We start from the raw sequence: 16,824 nt of genomic DNA, 5'->3' as shown, positions 1-16,824 counted from the left end.
CATATATACAATGGAATATTACTCAGCCATCAGAAAGGATGAATACTCAACTTTTACATCAACATGGATGGGACTGGAAGAGATTATGCTAAGTGAAATAAGTCAAGCAGAGAAAGTCAATTATCATAGGGTTTCACTTATTTGTGGAACATAAGGAATAGCATGGAGGACGTTAGGAGAAGGAAGGGAAAAATGAAGGGGGGGGAAATCGGAGGGAGAGATGACCCATGAGAGACTATGGACTCTGAGAAACATACTGAGGGTGTTAGAGGGGCGGGGGGTGGGGGGATGGGTTAGCCTGGTGATGGGTATTAAGGAGGGCACGTACTGCATGGAGCACTGGGTGTTATACGAAAACAATGAAGCGTGGATCACTACATCAAAAACTAATGATGTATTGTATGGTGACTAACATAACATAATAAAATAAAATTTAAAAAAATAAAATAAAAAATTAAAACCCAGAACAGATTTTTAAGAAACCCTTTATCTTACATGATTTTTCTGATCTCTCCAAATTAGTCGATGTGTACTAAGAAGGAGGGTCCCAGCATCAAATTTTATCTACAAAGACAAGATCGTCACAAAACATTAATGATGTATCACTCAATGTGGTCCAAATTTTCCTCCTCACAAATTACACAGTAGTAAATTAACCATATAAACATTAGAGAATTAGGCTTACCACAAATTAAAGAGAAGCAATACTACACACTTCATAAGCTATATATATGTGTGTGTATGTATGTGTATATATATATATATATATATATAAATAAAATTAGGAAAAAATTGCAAACAACCTAGATGTGTAACAACAGGGTAGTAGTTAAGTCAAGTATGATACATTCATACCGTGGAATCCATACAGAGGTTAAAAAGAATGAGGTAGAGCTGCATGGACTATCACAGAATTCTATGACAGAGTTAGTGGGGATAGAAAGCAACTTACAGCATATCACATATAATGTAATCAAATAGAAGAAAGAGATAATCTCCATATCCCCTAAACTACATTGTGAGATATATGCATGTGTATACATATACACATACACACATGAGTAGTAGGAAAAGATATAAATGGAATACTCACTGATCTGTTAACAATGATTATCTCAGAAAAAGTGTGAGGAAATGGGAAAAAGGAAAGCATAGGCACCCTTTTAAAACTATCCACTTCACTACTGATTGAATTTTTTTACCATAAGATTGAATTTGTGTATAGCACTCATATAATTTTTAAAATAATTTTTAAATAATAAGAAAATAGACACAAACACATACAAAAATAAATGTGGCTAGAGATTCAATCAATGGCACTAGGACAACTGGGTTACCCAGTAGAGAATAATAATAATAATAGTAATAATGTTGGATTTGTACCTAATATACTGTACCAAAATAAAGTCTAGATCAAATATTAGAGTCAAAAAATTATAAAAGTATAGAAAGAAATCACGAATTTTTAAAATAATCTAAGAGTAGAGAAGGTCTTTCAAGGAAAACACTAAGCCCATTAGCATTAGAGGCAAAGATTTATAAACTGAACTCCACACACATGCACACAAATCCCTCATGGCAAAAACCACCAAGAACAAAGATGGCAGACTGGGAAAAATAACTGTAACTCACATCAGAGACAAAGGGTTAATTTCCTTAAAATATAAAGTACTCTTACAAATCAATTTAAAAAAAATAGCTTGTAATCAATTAGAGAAATGGGCAAAGACTATTAACAGAAAGTTCACATGAAAGGAACTACAAATGATTCTTAAACACATTAATAGATGCCCAACCTCACAGATAACAAGAAAATGGTAAATTAAGAGAACATGAGGACACCCCCTTCATCCAGGAGACGGGTAGAGGTCCTGAAAAGCTTGATAACACTGTGCCAGTGAAGTATTGGGGAAATAAGCATTTGCACACATTGCTGGAGGGACAACCTCCATGGAGGGCAATGTATTCATATCTATCAAAAATACGAACACACATATCCTTTGATCCAGTGATTTCACTTTTAGGAATTTATCCTACAGATGAATTCGTACATATGCATTATGATATACTATTAAGTTATTCATTGCTGTTTGTGAAAAGCAAAATATATTAAACAAGTTAAATGTCCATCGAGAAATGTACACTCACACAATGAACTGCTACTCAGTCGTTAAAAAGAATGAGGAGACTCTTTATCTACATATTACATTTGAAAAAATCTAAGATGCTATTGATTATGAAATGCATCCTGATTCCAGTTGTTAAAATGTGTGTGTGTGTGTGGGGGGGAAATGGGCATTTAGAATTGATGAAATATGGTAAATTCTCCACATAGATTAAGTGAAAAAAAAACACCAAGATTCAGAACTTTGTATGCATAGTGTATTACAAATTTACATTTTAAAAAAGGAAACACAATTTATACAAATACCTATCCATGATACATATGCACAGCTCTTCAGAATGATACACTGGTGGCCTCTGAGGGGGAACTGAGTGACAAAGAGACAAAGGTAAAGGGAGACTTTTAACTTTATACTTTTTGTGATTTTTTGGATTTTTGTCATGGGATTATGTCACCTACTCAAAATATAAATGTAAAAAATGTTTTTAAAAACTATAATACAATCACACACACACAAAAAGATACGCCAGCTATATCTTTAGGACCGAATCCTTAATCCTCATCCTTTGCTATTATGCATTGAAAAGTATATAAATAAGCAAATTTTAGAGTTGGAATCCAAGAGATAATATATCAAATCCCTTCATTTCTATTAAAATTAAGAAATATATTGGAAGCCTCTATCAACTCTAATTACTAGGAAGTAGAATTTGTCATAAGGTAGGACTTGCTTGTATCCTTTTGAGGAGTAATTAGTTATTTCTAAAGTTATAAGGCTGGTCCCATTTTAAGGCCACCTTACAAGACAAACTCAGAGGGGGAAGGGAGGTGTGGGCAAAATGGGTGAAGGGGAGTGGGAGATACAGGCTTCCGGTTATGGAATGAATGTCATGGGAATAAAAGGAATATAATCAATGATATTGCATTGGGACAGATGGTGGCTACACTTGTGATAAACACAGCATAATGTATAAACCTGTCAAATCACTATGTATGTTGTACACCCCAAACTAATGTAACATTGTGTGTCAACTATATTCTAATAAAAAAAATTGTTTAATTAAAAAAAAAAAACTCAAAGGAAAGCATTTTCATAGGGTCCAGTTTATTACAAATAATCCTTCTGAATTTAAAATAATGTGGTTAAAAATGTCTGTCAAGTGAATAACCAATCAGAACACTGTTATATATCATTAAGTAAAAATAATCATAAATTATATATGCAAATCGATATTTAATTTATTACAAAATACTCATGATATTAACAAAGAAAAAAGCAGGTTTCAAAGTAGTATACATAGCATGATTACACACAAACACACACACACAGCCACAAACAGAGAATGTGCCAAAACTAATTGTTTATGGGTAGTAGGATTACTGATTATTTCAAGTGTCTTCTTTTGGCTTACCCATATTTAACAACTTTATAATTTGTCTAATGAAAAAAATAAAAAATTTGTTACAGACATATTTAACTTCGTGTAGTCTGAAATGTGTATATTTTTTGTTAAATCAGACATACACAGAAACACTTTTTCTGTCAAAAAACTCCTTGTATAATAAATAACCAATCCCCTTTTTAATATGAATTTTTAAAAATTATTTTCTAAGAGTAAGGTATAACTGTATTACTAATATGTAGTCATTATCAATATGGTTAAAAGCTTTAATGGTAAGAGACCTACTGAGCCATCTAGTTTAAATACACTCTGAGAGATCATTCCACAAAAGTACTTCAACCCCTCAGAGAAAAGACTTGATGAGTTCCATGTTTTCTACTGAATCAGAAGTAAAACATACATACTCCTGGCACTTAATTCAGTCTGGCTTCAAATGTTTAGGCAAAACCAAACAATTAAGTTTAAGAGATTTTAAAAACCTCTTTTTTGTGAATGAGTAAGATTTCCCTTTTCCAAAAACAAGTATTTTATCAACTTGAGAGTACACGATGCTACATTACAGCCTCACAGTTCTGATTAAGAAAATGCTCTTTCTCTTACTGAAATTCAAGCATTAAAGATGTGAATTTAAAAGCTGAAGGCAGGGTATATTCCATTGCTACGTCAATTAACAATGTGCAAACGTAAAATGCAGCCGCTCTAAGAGAAGAAGAAGTGTAATACTTCCCTTCAGGGATTCCAAGGGATTATGAGCTAAACCTGATAGACAAGTTTAGGCTGGTTTGCTCCTGCCACTCAGAGCTAGAATAATTTTAACTACTTAAAGGTTGATGGAACTTAGGCATTTGCTGGATAAGCTCTTACCCTGTTTTTTTTTTTTATTATTTAACATTTTTCTGTTATAAAACAGCAGTTATACACTGCTGAAAATCTAGAAAAAAAATTTAAGTCTAAAAAAGAAAATGAAATTACTCATAATCATACCAGCCAGAGTGTATATGTGTATACACAAGTGTGTGTATGTGTATATATATGTGTATGTGCATGTGTGAATAATCTTTAAATAAAATAAAATGAAGGCATTATATTTATAGTTTTATAACTTGCTTTTTTCAACTGGTGGCCTATCATTAGCAATTCCTAATGTGATTAAGACTTGTCCTATTTAATTAACAAAAAGCTATGGTGGACATTCAGATTGCTTCCAATTTTCCCTATATGTGATAATATAGAATATATATAACAATGCTGAGATGAGCATCCTCATTCATTATATTTTTATGCATCTCTGATTATTTCCCAGGGGTAAATTCCTAAAAGTGAAACACCTAGCTGAAAGAAAATAAACGTTTTCCAAGTCTCCCAGTAAATGCTGCCAACTTGCCACTTTATACACTACTAACCTGCTTTCATTATATTTTTAAATTAGCTGAGGCTTTAGAAGCTTCTGTGAATTTAAACAAATGACCTGTCTACGCTGCTTAGGAAACAACATACTATCCAGTCATAATGGGCCCATGAAAACTATGCCTGTAGAAACAAGCAGGGACACATTTATTCACAAGAGACGCTTGGGTGCTTGGGCAGTGGGAAAAGCAATCTACTGTGGCTCCACCAAATATTAAGTGTGCGACCTCAGACAGGTCACAGTTTCCTCAACTATCAACTAAGAGCCTCTGTGTCTTCATCTTTGGGAGTATCCACTATATTAAACATTACATAAAGAATCTGGCACTGGTGACTTGCTATATTCGTGAAGCACTGCAGCCCAGCGAACAAAGTGCAGGCTTTGGGAGTCTGATCAATAGAGATTTAACTCCTGTCTCTCCCGCTAACTCTCTGCGGGCAAGTCACTTTCTAAGAGTTATTTTCTCATCCATAAAATACTCACCTCATATGCCCACGGAGAGGATTAAATGAGACTGTGTGTAAAGCTCCTGGCACATAGTAGGTGCTCTAATTATTCAGGTCTTTTTTTTTTTTTCATGTATTTCACACCCACGATGAGCCAAAAGATACAAGGATGAGTAAGGCACACTTTCTGCCCTCCAGGAGCGACCACCCGATCTAGTAGACAGCCATGTGCACGCATGCCTCAGGAATGTGTTGGGATGCAAAGCTATGAAGGCTAAGTAGACTTGGACTGGAGTGCCCTAGACCAAGGAAGCCAGTGAAAGATAGTGAAAGGGAACTTGACCAGATCTGGAGGCTGATATGGAGCTTCCTAGAGTCTTCAGACTATGTGAGGTCTGGAAGCCTTCCAGCAGATGGAGGAAGCCAGGATGTGGGATTTTCCCCCAGGAATCAGTCTAGCCCTCAGCCACACAGCTGAGCCACACAACTAGCCAGTGACTCATTAGATGCAGCTCAGGGACCGCAGCGGTGAGCAGGCTTGTCTTAGAACTCTGCTTCAATTTCAGGACACCTACATCCCTCCCTCACTACCCTCAGCTTTTAGAACAGTTAAGAATTCCTCAGTAGATTAAAGGGTCTTAACTAAATTTTTCCCAAAACTTTTTTATTAATCCTCTGATAACTCTACTTGTCTGCTAAAAGAAGCAAAAAACTTAAAAGGAAACACTAGAATACACTGGTCTAGCAATGGTTTTTCATATACAGGTACTCATGATTTTGTCTTTTTATTGTCTTAAATAAATCGGAGTTATTTTATGCGCCAGCCAAGATGTTCCTAATTTGTATACTGGAGTTACACAGAACAACAGAGTGTGGTGCCCTGCAAAAGTGTGACTTCCTGCAGGGACTGTCTTTAGTGGAGTCTCTGAACACCAATCTATGATTGTCAGCATTCAGTTCTGAGAGGGAGGCATAATCAAACAGGCTGAGGGAGGGTAATTTGATTATGCTCCCCATTTAAAATAGTTCCAAAGGTTGTAACCTTGGTGCAAAAAACATTTAGCTTGTCACTCCAACCAAAAGATGCAAACCCAATTTGAGATCAAGTTAATAAAAGTGCTAAGGCAGGAAATCAAGTAAATCCCAGCAAATTATTTTAAGGAAAAGACCTTAACTTGATAATGGAGGCAACACAGTACACGGAAAATACCCTCAGGGAGGCAGAACACCTGGGTTCTATGCCATGTCAACTGTGTCCCCTAGATAGCTGGGTAACCCCTGCCCTCCATGACCTAGGAGGAAGGAAGTCTCAAGCTTCTGCAGGCACCGACCAGGAAAAGCTATGGGTCAAGGAGCAAACGCAAAAGTACAGAAGGAAGTTACATTAACAAAACCACAAAAAAGAAGAGACAGCAAGTGAAACTTCTGGAAAATAAAAATGCTGGTGAATAAACAGGTTTTTAACATTTTTCTGATTCCAGCTTATACATTTCATCCAGAAGAAGTTAGTAGTTTTGCAACAGCCCTCCAACCGGTCTCAAGGGCTAACTTGCCTCAAGCTTATGCACTCCTTGCTGGCTGACAGAAGTCCCTCGGTGTGCAGCAGAGCTAACCTACTTCCCTTGAGACTTGCAGACCACTGGCCTTGAGGAGTGAAGGACCGACTTTCCCAGAAGATAAGGCCTGACTGCATTGGAAAACAGCCGCGGCTGATGCCAGCAAGTCTGTTCATGGTCATGTCCACCTCGGAGTAACCGCCAGGGCACCTGCTTCTCAAGCACCGAGCACACCCCCCCCCCCCCCCCCCCCCCCCCCGCCTTCCCCTTTAAGCCCTTCGGGCTTCGCCTGGACGGGGAGGATGGTCCTTGGAACGTCAGTCCACCGTCTTCCCAGGCCGCCCGCTTCCTGAATAAAGCAGCCTTTCCTTTCCCCCCAGCACTCGTCTCTGGAGTACGGGTCTTCCCGCGGGGCGCAGCCCCAGCCGAGGCGGAACCGGCTCTCCCGGCGGTAAAGTTGGACGAAGTCTGCACCGAACGCTCACACTGGGAACACTTATCTCCATACCCAAGCGCATCTCCTAAGGTTTAGGCCTGGATGACAAGGCCCTGCCTACCACATCACTTTACAAAACAAACGCTCTAGGCTCCTTTCCAAAAAAAAGCGGGGGGGGCGGGGAAGAGCCTTGAGAAAGGCGTCCCGGTGAGACCCGGACACCCTTCTCGGAAACCCCTGCAGGGCACTCCGGCCCGCTCGGTGGGACAGACCCCACGCGCTCCGGCCGCACCCCGGTCACGGAGGCACCCCGGGTCAGGGGGCCGGGTAAACGCGGCACCCGCCCGCCGCGGCCCGCCGTCACCACGCCAGATCCGGGACCGGAGGCGCAGGCACCCGGCCACACGTCGGCCGTCCCCGCCGCTCCCTGAGCGCGGCCGCCCGAGCGCCGCGGGGTGGGGACCGGGCGCCCGGGCGGGGAGAGCCCGCAGGCCGGCCAGCCGGCGCGCCGTCCCGGAGGCCGCCCCTACCTTCTCCTCGCCGTCGTAGATGCGCACGCCGCGCTGCTGGATCACCAGGGTCTCGTTGATCTCCAGGAGGCCGCTGGTCCACAGGAAGCGGTCCATGGCCGCCGCCAGGCCGGCCTCCGCCGCTCGCCCGCGCCGGCGCTCGGGGGCGGCGAGCCGAGCGCTGGGCAGCCTGCGGCGCCCCCTGGCGGCGGGCGGGGCGGAGGCCGGGCGGGGCGGGCGCCCGGGACCTTGGGGTCGTGCGTGGGGCGCCCCCTGGCTGTCGGTCCGCCTGTGGCCCGGCGGGAACGTCCACCCCATCCTTCGTCCGCTCGCGCGCAGACCCGGGGCTTCCCGGGGACTTTGAGGAAGGCCAGACCACAGCCTGGACTTCCTTATTGTGCATTATTCCTGCATATTTGTGCCGTTTCCTTGTCAGTGCCCAGCGTGTTGCCACTTTCATAAAAGGTTGTAGATAATTATACTGTAACTTTTCTTTTCAAATAAAGATTTATGGCCTGAACTGTTTTTAGACAGCCACGATCAGTATGAAAGTACTATTTTGTGCCCCTCTTTCTTTCCCATTAAGATCACTTTCATTTAAACATTTTCTATGTCAACACGAACCTCGTGCATTTACTCTAGACCGTATTTTAATATATGGATATTCCATAATTTACCTGTGTGTTGGTCCCCACAAACCGGTCCATGGTTGCCGATCGAACCTGCTGGGCTTCTATAGCTGCCCCTTTCATTTTATTTACACCTTTACATTATAAATGGAGCACCTATATTTGTACTTCTACAACTGATACATTTTGGGGGCTTTAGGATTATTTTCTTAGAGTGTCTTCCCAAAATAGAATTACTGCTTTAAAGAGTTTGCAGACATTTTAGACAGCTTGCTACACACTGGGAACTTATTTAACAAGGATGCACCTGCAAATTGGTCTTTTTCCCAGGCCAAGTAGTTCTGTCTACATTAGACAGTTTTGTTACATTTGCTGCTTGACAGTGATTTTATTCTTTTTTAAATTTGTTTACTGATGAGGCTATTTCTCAATACCTTTTAATCAAAAGAAAAACGTTTTTTTAAATAGGCTCCGTGCCCAACGTGGGGCTTGAACTCACAACCCTGAGATTAAGAGTCACGTGCTCCAGCGACAGAGGTGCCCCAGTCAAAAGAAAATCTTGCCCGGAGTAATGGCTAACACCATGTGGAGTTGGACAGCCTTCACCTAAAAGGATAGGGTTATTAATTTAGACCAAATTAACAAGGTCAGGAGAAGAGGCGCAGAAAATGAGAGAGCGAAGGAGCCGCTAGTGAGATAGGACAACCAGGAGAGGGTGGTGTCCTGGAAGCCAAGTAAAGACGATATATCAGGGAGAAGGAAAGAGCCTGTGTACAATTCTGCTGACGGGTCAAGTCCATGGGACTGAGGATTGCTCAGTGGAGTTACTGGCGTCCTTGACAAGAGTGAGTGCAATGCGGGGCGGGGAGGGGGCAGAAGAACAAGTCTTAATGGAGCGGTTTTAAAAAAAGAATTTAAAAAAGAAAGATAGGAGAGGAATTGTAGGTAGGGAACATAGACAACTCCTTTGAGGACTTTGCTGCAAAGGAGAGCAAAGAAATGGGTTGGTAACAGGAAGGGGAAGTGAGGTCGAGAGGGAGTTTGGAATGTTTGTTCATTTGTTTTCCAGGTGGAAAAAAATAATAGTATTTTTGAGTGCTGATAGCCATGAGAGAGAGGGGAGACCTGCTTGAGTGACATCCTTGAGAAGATAAGAGAGAATGCACAAGAGAGGGTCAGAGATGTTGCTCTTATCAGAAGAGAGCAGGGTAGTGAGGCAGATAGATTTTTGTGGTGGGAATCTGCAACAATTCTCTGGACTGGTTTGGTTTCTCAGAGAAGGAGCAAGACTGGAAGAGGGGAGAGAGGTGTGAGGAGGTATGAACGCACTAGGGAAGGATACTATGATTGCCTGGCCCACGCACGTGAAGTTTCCTAACATGCAATTAAAGTAAAGCCAGAGAAGCAATACTCCAGCCACACTCAGGGGCAAAACCGAGTGGGAGAGTAGGAAAGATATGGATTTAATTAGGTATGTGATTTTGCCAAGCCATGGATTGAAAGACGCAACGGAAGGGTAAGCCCAGCGCTAGACTACTTCAGCCTTTGTAAGTGATCTGTTCTGTCTGTCTGGAACCTGGAAGATTTTCTCATTATCCTTGAGGTTCAGAAATTCCACCAGGTCAAAGATTCTGGGTCTGTATCCCTCCTCATTTTCCTGCCTGTGAGATGATGCTTTTCAATTTGAAGACTCAAGTTTCTGTCTTCTTCAGAAAGGTGTTCCTCTATTATTTATTTGATTATTACTTCTGGTCTATGTGTTCTTTTTTTTGCCCCTTTGGGACCTTTGATTATTTGTGTATTTTAAACCTGTCATAACTGTCTCCTATGACTGCTACCTTTTCCCTCATCATATTCATTTCTGGAGGCTGAACTTGTGTTTTTACCAGTGACCATTCACTTCTCTAATTCTTCTGTTGAATTTTTAAACTGGGAATTTTTTAAGTTCTAGAATATTTTTTAGTTCCAGAAACACCTGAGTGACTGTTCCAATTACATCTACATAGAGTTCTCATTGCATTTTTAATAAAGTTTTCTTCTATGACATCCCTGAGTTCACACTCCGCAGTGGCGTCCTATTCTAATTCATCTTGTTCCTTCTCCTTTACGCCAATGTTTCCTTAAGTGTCTTATAATTACTTTATATGTGAGATCTCGGAGTGCCTATGCAAGGCAGCCTATTAAGATCTCACATGACAAGGACTGACAGGTGGTTTTTCCCAGGGGACCATAGGCAAGTAGGTCAGTAAGTTGAGAACATCTCTTCTGAGTCACTTCAAGACAGGTCTCTTGGTTCTCAGCCTACTCACTCATTCAACAATTATTCAAAAAACATTTATTGAATACTGCTATGTGTCAGGCACTGTTCAACTCCTCTCCAATGCTGCTGGCAAGAGAAACTGCTTGTTCCTCCCAAGCTGGGCAGGATTGGCACTCAGGCAAGGGGAGGGAGGCACTCCTCTCAGGAGCAAAACTTAAGGGGGTGTCAAAAAATTCAGTGATCCATATGAATGATATGTTAAAGCAATATCTTTGGGGGGGGGGTTGTTCTTTTTTCTTAATTGACTATATTCCCCATTCTGTACCTTATATTCCCATGACTTATTCATTCCATAACTAGAAGCCTGTATCTCCCATTCTCCTTCACCCATTTTGCCCATCTCCCCCCATCCCTTACCCCTCTGGCAACCATCAGCTTGTTCTCTGTATTTATGCATCTCTTTCTGCTTTTTGCTTTTTCATTTGTTTTGTTTTTTAGATTCCACATATGAGTGAAATCATATGGTACTTGTCTTTCTCTGTATCTCACTTAGCATAATACCTTCTATGTCCATCCATGTTGTCACAAATGGCAAGATCTCATCCTTTCTATGGCTGAGGAATACTATCACCTCTTCTTTATCCATTTGTCTATCAATGGACAATTGGGTTGCCTCCATACCTTGGCTATTGTAATTAATATTGCGATAAACATAGTGGTGCATATATCTTTTTGAATGAGTGTTTTCACTTTCTTTGGGTAAATACCCAGTAGTGGAATTACTGGATCATATAGTAATTCTATTTTTAATTTTTTGAGGAACCTCCATACTGTTTTCCATAGTGGCTGCATGAGTTTGCATTCCCACCAAAGGGCACAAGGGTTCCTTTTTCTCCACACCCTCATGAACACCTGTTATTTCTAGTCTTTTTGAATTTAGCCATTCTGAAAGGTATAAAGTGATATCTCATTGTGGTTTTAACTTGCATTTCCCTGATGGTTAGTAATGTTGAGCATATTTTCATGTGTCTGTTGGCCATCCATATGTCTTCTTTGGAAAGATGTCTATTTTAGGTCCTCTGCCCATTTCAATTGGATTATTTGTTTTTGAGGGGTTGAGTTGTATATTTTCTTCATATAGTTTGGATATTAACCCCTTATTGGATGTATCATTTGCAAATATCTTCTCCCAATCAGTAGGTTGCCTTTTTGTGTTGTTGATGGTTTACTTTGCTGCCGAAAACTTTTTATTTTGGTGCAGTAAAGCAGTATGTTTTTTAAAAAATCAAAATTAATTTAGAAAATCCATGATAAATAAAATACCCATTTTAAATAAAGGCAAGATCAACAGGCCAGGATTAGGGCAAGGAGAGTATGGTCAGGCCTTGCACGTGAGGCCACCTACCTCACCTTGGTCCCAGTCTCTCAGGTCCCAAAGCTGCATGCCTGCCATGTGGCAGAAGGGTGGAGGGACATCTCCCTCTGTTTCCAGGGCTCTGCATTTCCCCTAATCATAGAGTCACTGATCTGCACAGGTTCTATAAGAAAGGTAAGACCCTTTCTAATGAACAGAAACCATCATTTCTCCACTGAATTAAATTGCAACCTTTATCATGTTCTAAAATCCTGTGTGTATTCTGGTCTATTTCTGACCCTTCCTTTCTGTTCTTTTTTGTTTGTTTGTTTATTTTATTTCATGAAAATATCCCAAAGCACTAAACATTATTTGACATTTTATTCATGGTAATATGCCATCATTACATGTGATCATTTACTGTCATTTCCTGATTTTTAAGCATTAGATTATTTATAATTTTTAAAAATCTTTTCTCCTATTAAAAGTACATCATGTAAGCTAAATGTCCTGGTCTGATTTGGAATTGTGCAGTTTTTCCTGGACTTTGCAATGATCAAAATGTTGGGCAGTGAGGACATGAAAACAAAGTATGCTTTCTGTCCTTGATGGGCACACAGTTTGCAGTAAACAAATAGGAAGACTGACATATGACAGCTGCTAGGATAGACACCTGTATGAGGGTTTTCTTTCCAGGCTGGGGCAAGTAGAAATGCCATGTGTTGCAGACATGTCAAGAAATGAGAATGGAGTAGGCCAGATAACCTGCCCGATAATTCACCCAAGAATGAGAACAGGGCATCTGTATTAGTCAGAGTTCTCCAGAGAAAAAGATGGAATAAAGAATTAGCTTGTGCTGTTATGGATGCTGGCAGGTCCAAAATCTGCAGGATTGGCAGGCAGGCTGGAGACCCAGGAGAGCTAACGTTATAGTTCAAACCCAAAGGCCATCAGGGCCATTGATCTGGAGAACTAAAAGGAGTAGATGTTCCAGTTTGAGTCTGAAAGTCATCTGTTGCAGAGTTTTTCTTGCAGGGAGTGGGGAGAGTCAGCCTTTTGTTCTGTTCAGGCCTTCAACTGATTGGATGAGGCCCACCCACATTCTGAAGGGCAATCTGCTTTACACAGAGTCTGCCAATTTAAATGTCAATCTCACCCAAAAACACCCTCACAGAAACACCCTGAATAATATTTGACCAAATATCTGGGCATCCTGGGGCCCAGCCAAGTTGACATATAAAATTAACCATCACAGCACAATGAAATATCAAAGGAACTCTGTGCACTGTTGGTGGGAATGTAAATTGGTATAGCTGTTATGGAAAACATTATGGAGGTTCCTCAAAAAACTAAATATTGAAATACCATATGATCTGGTAATTCTACTACTGGGTATTTGCCCAAGGAAAATGAAAACACTAATTCAAAAAGATATATGCACCTCTATGTTTATTGCAGCATTAATTATAACAGCCAAGGTTGGAGGCAACCAAAGTATTCACCAATAGATGAGTGGATAAAGAAGAGGTGGCATATATATATATCATATATATCATATATATAATATTTATATATTATTGCCCCATATATATATATGGAGTATTACTCAGCCATAAGAAAAGGATGAGATCTTGCCCTTTGTGACAACACGGATGGACATAGAAGACATTATGCTAAGTGAGATAAGTGAGACAGGGAAAGACAAATACCGTATGATTTCATTCATGTGGAATCTATGTCTTTTCTAGAATTTCATGTAAATGGAATCATAAGGAATGTAGTCCTTTGTCTCTGGATTCTTAAATATAATGCCATGTTTTTGAGATTCACTCATGGTGAGATAATAGAAAATATTTATTGGTCTCTGCCCCTGGTTCCTGGCATAGAGCACCTAAACCCCTTGTAATTTCCGAAGTGATAAGCACACAAGGAGAATCTTTTGTTTTATTGAAGCGACTCTTGGTGGGCTTCTGGATGGGGGCTGGTCACCAGAAATTCCTGATAAGAAGCTTGGAATTTTCAGGTTTCATCTGGCCCCCCACTTCTCCAGAGAAGAGAGAGAGACTGGAAACGGAGTTAATAATTGATCATGCTTACATGAGAAAGCCTCCATGAAATCCCAATAGTTGGGGGCTTAGAGAGCTCCCAGGTTGGTGAACTCATCCACACCAGGAGAGTAGTACACCCCAACTCCACAAGGACAGAAACCCCAACGCTCTGGACCCTTCCAGACCTTGCTCTATGCATCTCTTCACCTGGCAGTTCATCTGTATCCTTTATGTTATCTTTTTAAAAACTGGTAAACACATGTAAATACTTGAGTTTTGTGAGCTGCGCTAGCAAATTATTCAAACCCAAGGAGACGTTCAGTGAGAAGCATAAGTGATAATCTAGGTTTCCACAGGCATCTGAAGTTGAAGGGAAGGAGTTTTGGGGGATTGAGGGATTGAGTCCTTAGTCTGTAGCAGCTGACATTCTCTCCAGGTTGTGTTAGAATTCAGTTGTGGGACACTCAGCTGGTGTCACAGAGAATTGCTTGTTGTGGAGAAAAAAACCTCCACAGCTTTGGTGACCAGAGGTGTCAGAAGTGAAGTGTTCTGTGTGAGAGTAAAGAAGACATACTGGAAAGAAACACAGTAAGGGGAAGCTGGGTGTTTCCCTGCACAGAAAGGAAAAAACTGAGTTTTTTCATTTTATCCATGTGGCATTATTCAGTATTTTGTTCCTTCTTATTGCCGAGTAGTGGTCCATTGTACAAATATGTCACAATTTGTTTATCCACTCATCAGTTGGAGATTTATGTTATTTTCTGCTTAGGGCTAATGTGAGTCAAGATGCTATAAACATTTGTGTACATGCTTTCATTTCTCTTGGGTAAATACCTAGAAGAGTAATTGCTGGGTCATATGGTACGTGCATGTTTAACTTTATAAGAAACTGCCACACTGTTTTCTTAAATAGCTATATTATTTTGTATTACTACCAGTGGTATATGAGAGTTCCAGTTCCTTGCCAAAGCTTAGTATTGTCTTTTAAATATTAGCCATTTTAGTGAGTACATAATGAGTGGTATTTCATTGTGATTTTAATTGCATTTTCCTGATGACTAAGGATGTTAGGTATCTTCCTTTTGCTTATTTTTGGTTTCCTGTATCTTCTTTGGTGAAGTGCAATTTTTCTTTTTTTGCACATTGAAAAAATTGAGTTGTAAGAGTGCTTACATGTTCTGGTGAAAGTCCTTTATTAAATATGCTTTGCAAATATTTTCTCCCGCTCGGTAGTTTGCTTTTTAGTTTTCTAAAGTGACTTTTGAAGAGCAAAAGGTTTTAATTTTGATGAAATCCAGTGTACTGTTTTATAGTTCGTGCTGTCTCCTATTTAAGAAAGCTTTTTGCCTAACAAAGTCACTAAGATTTTTCTTCTATGTTTTCTTCTAGAGGTTTTATAGTTTGGGTTCTTACATTTAGGTCTACATTCCATTTTGAGGTTTATTTTGTTTGTACAAGGGGTGAGTTAAGGGTCATGGTTAACATTTTCTATGTGGACATCCAGTTGTCTCTGTATTTGTATTAGTTGGAAAGATTATCCTTCTCCTCCATTGAGTTGTCTAGGAAACTATGTGGAAAATCAAGTGACCGTAGAGGCCCGAGTATATTTCTGGCATCTCTATTATATTCCATTGATTTCTTTTTTTTTTACACCAATGCCAGCTACACTGTCTTGATTACTGTGGCTTTATAATACATCTTGAAATCAGGTAGTGTTAGTTCTCCGACTTTGTTCTGTTTCAAAATTGTTCTGCCTCTTTAGATCCTTTGCATTTCCATTTAAATTTTAGAATCTGTCAATTTCTACAGAAAAGCCTCCTGGGATTTTGATTGGGATGGGATTGAATAGTTCAGCTGGAGAGAATGGACATCTTAACAACATAGGGTCTTCTGATCCATAAGCATCTCTTCTCTCTCCATTTATTTAGGGTTTCTTTAATTTCACTCAGCAATATTTTGTACTTGTCTGCAGAGTGTTTTTGCCAGAACCTCCTAGCTTCTGAATCCAACGGTTCCTTTCAGTCCCAATCTTAATAGACCTCTTCAGTGCCCAACATTGGACCATTACCTCTTTCTTGCCTCCCCAGACTTTCTGTCCTCACCCTGCCTTTGTCTTCCTTCCATTCTTTGGATAGACCGATCCTATTCTCCCACAGGTGCTCTCCCTGTTTCACAGGAAGCTGATCAGCTATACTCCAGGTGGCTGCAGTTAAGTGGTCAGCTGTGTTGGTGAAGATCTGTTCTGAAAGGAAGCCTTCTCTTGGATCTTTTAGAGAATGGTCTGGGGTGCCTGGGTGGCTCAGTTGGTTAGGCGACTGCCTTCGGCTCAGGTCATGATCCTGGAGTCCCTGGATCGAGTCCCGCATCGGGCTCCCTGCTCGGCAGGGAGTCTGCTTCTCCCTCTGACCCTCCCCGCTCTCATGTGCTCTCTCTCATTCTCTCTCTCTCAGATAAATAAAATCTTTGAAAAAAAAAAAAAAAAAAGAGAATGGTCTGCCTTCCCTCCAACAATTGTGGGATGATGATATTTTAAAAAGTGTCTTTTAAAAAGATACCATTCTTGGAGTGGGTGAGTCTGGAGATGGGGGGAAATTGCCATGCTAGAAAACCTAGCAGTTTTGCAGGGTTTTCTATCCACCATCTCAGCCTC

At 40.5% G+C, this 16,824-nt stretch overlaps 1 protein-coding gene across 2 annotated transcripts in view; it reads right to left on the bottom strand.

Annotated features, from left to right (window-relative positions):
* VPS36 (vacuolar protein sorting 36 homolog) overlaps positions 1 to 8,051 on the bottom strand; it is a 33,071-nt gene extending 25,020 nt beyond the window's left edge. For both annotated transcript variants that reach the window (XM_032403095.1, XM_032403096.1), the window contains exons 1-2: positions 7,905 to 8,051; positions 496 to 564 (exon numbers count right to left, since the gene is read on the bottom strand). In XM_032403095.1, coding sequence (XP_032258986.1) covers positions 496 to 564; positions 7,905 to 8,000 — 165 coding nt within the window. In that variant the 5' untranslated portion in view covers positions 8,001 to 8,051. The remainder of the gene's footprint in view (positions 1 to 495; positions 565 to 7,904) is intronic.
* Between the last annotated feature and the right edge of the window lie 8,773 nt (positions 8,052 to 16,824).

Source organism: Phoca vitulina, unplaced genomic scaffold (genome assembly GCF_004348235.1).
Source record: "Phoca vitulina isolate PV1807 unplaced genomic scaffold, GSC_HSeal_1.0 scaffold5, whole genome shotgun sequence".
In the NCBI taxonomy this organism is placed as follows: domain Eukaryota; kingdom Metazoa; phylum Chordata; class Mammalia; order Carnivora; family Phocidae; genus Phoca; species Phoca vitulina.
Note: the sequence above shows the minus strand (reverse complement) of the source record. Positions and strands in the feature narration are given on the sequence as shown.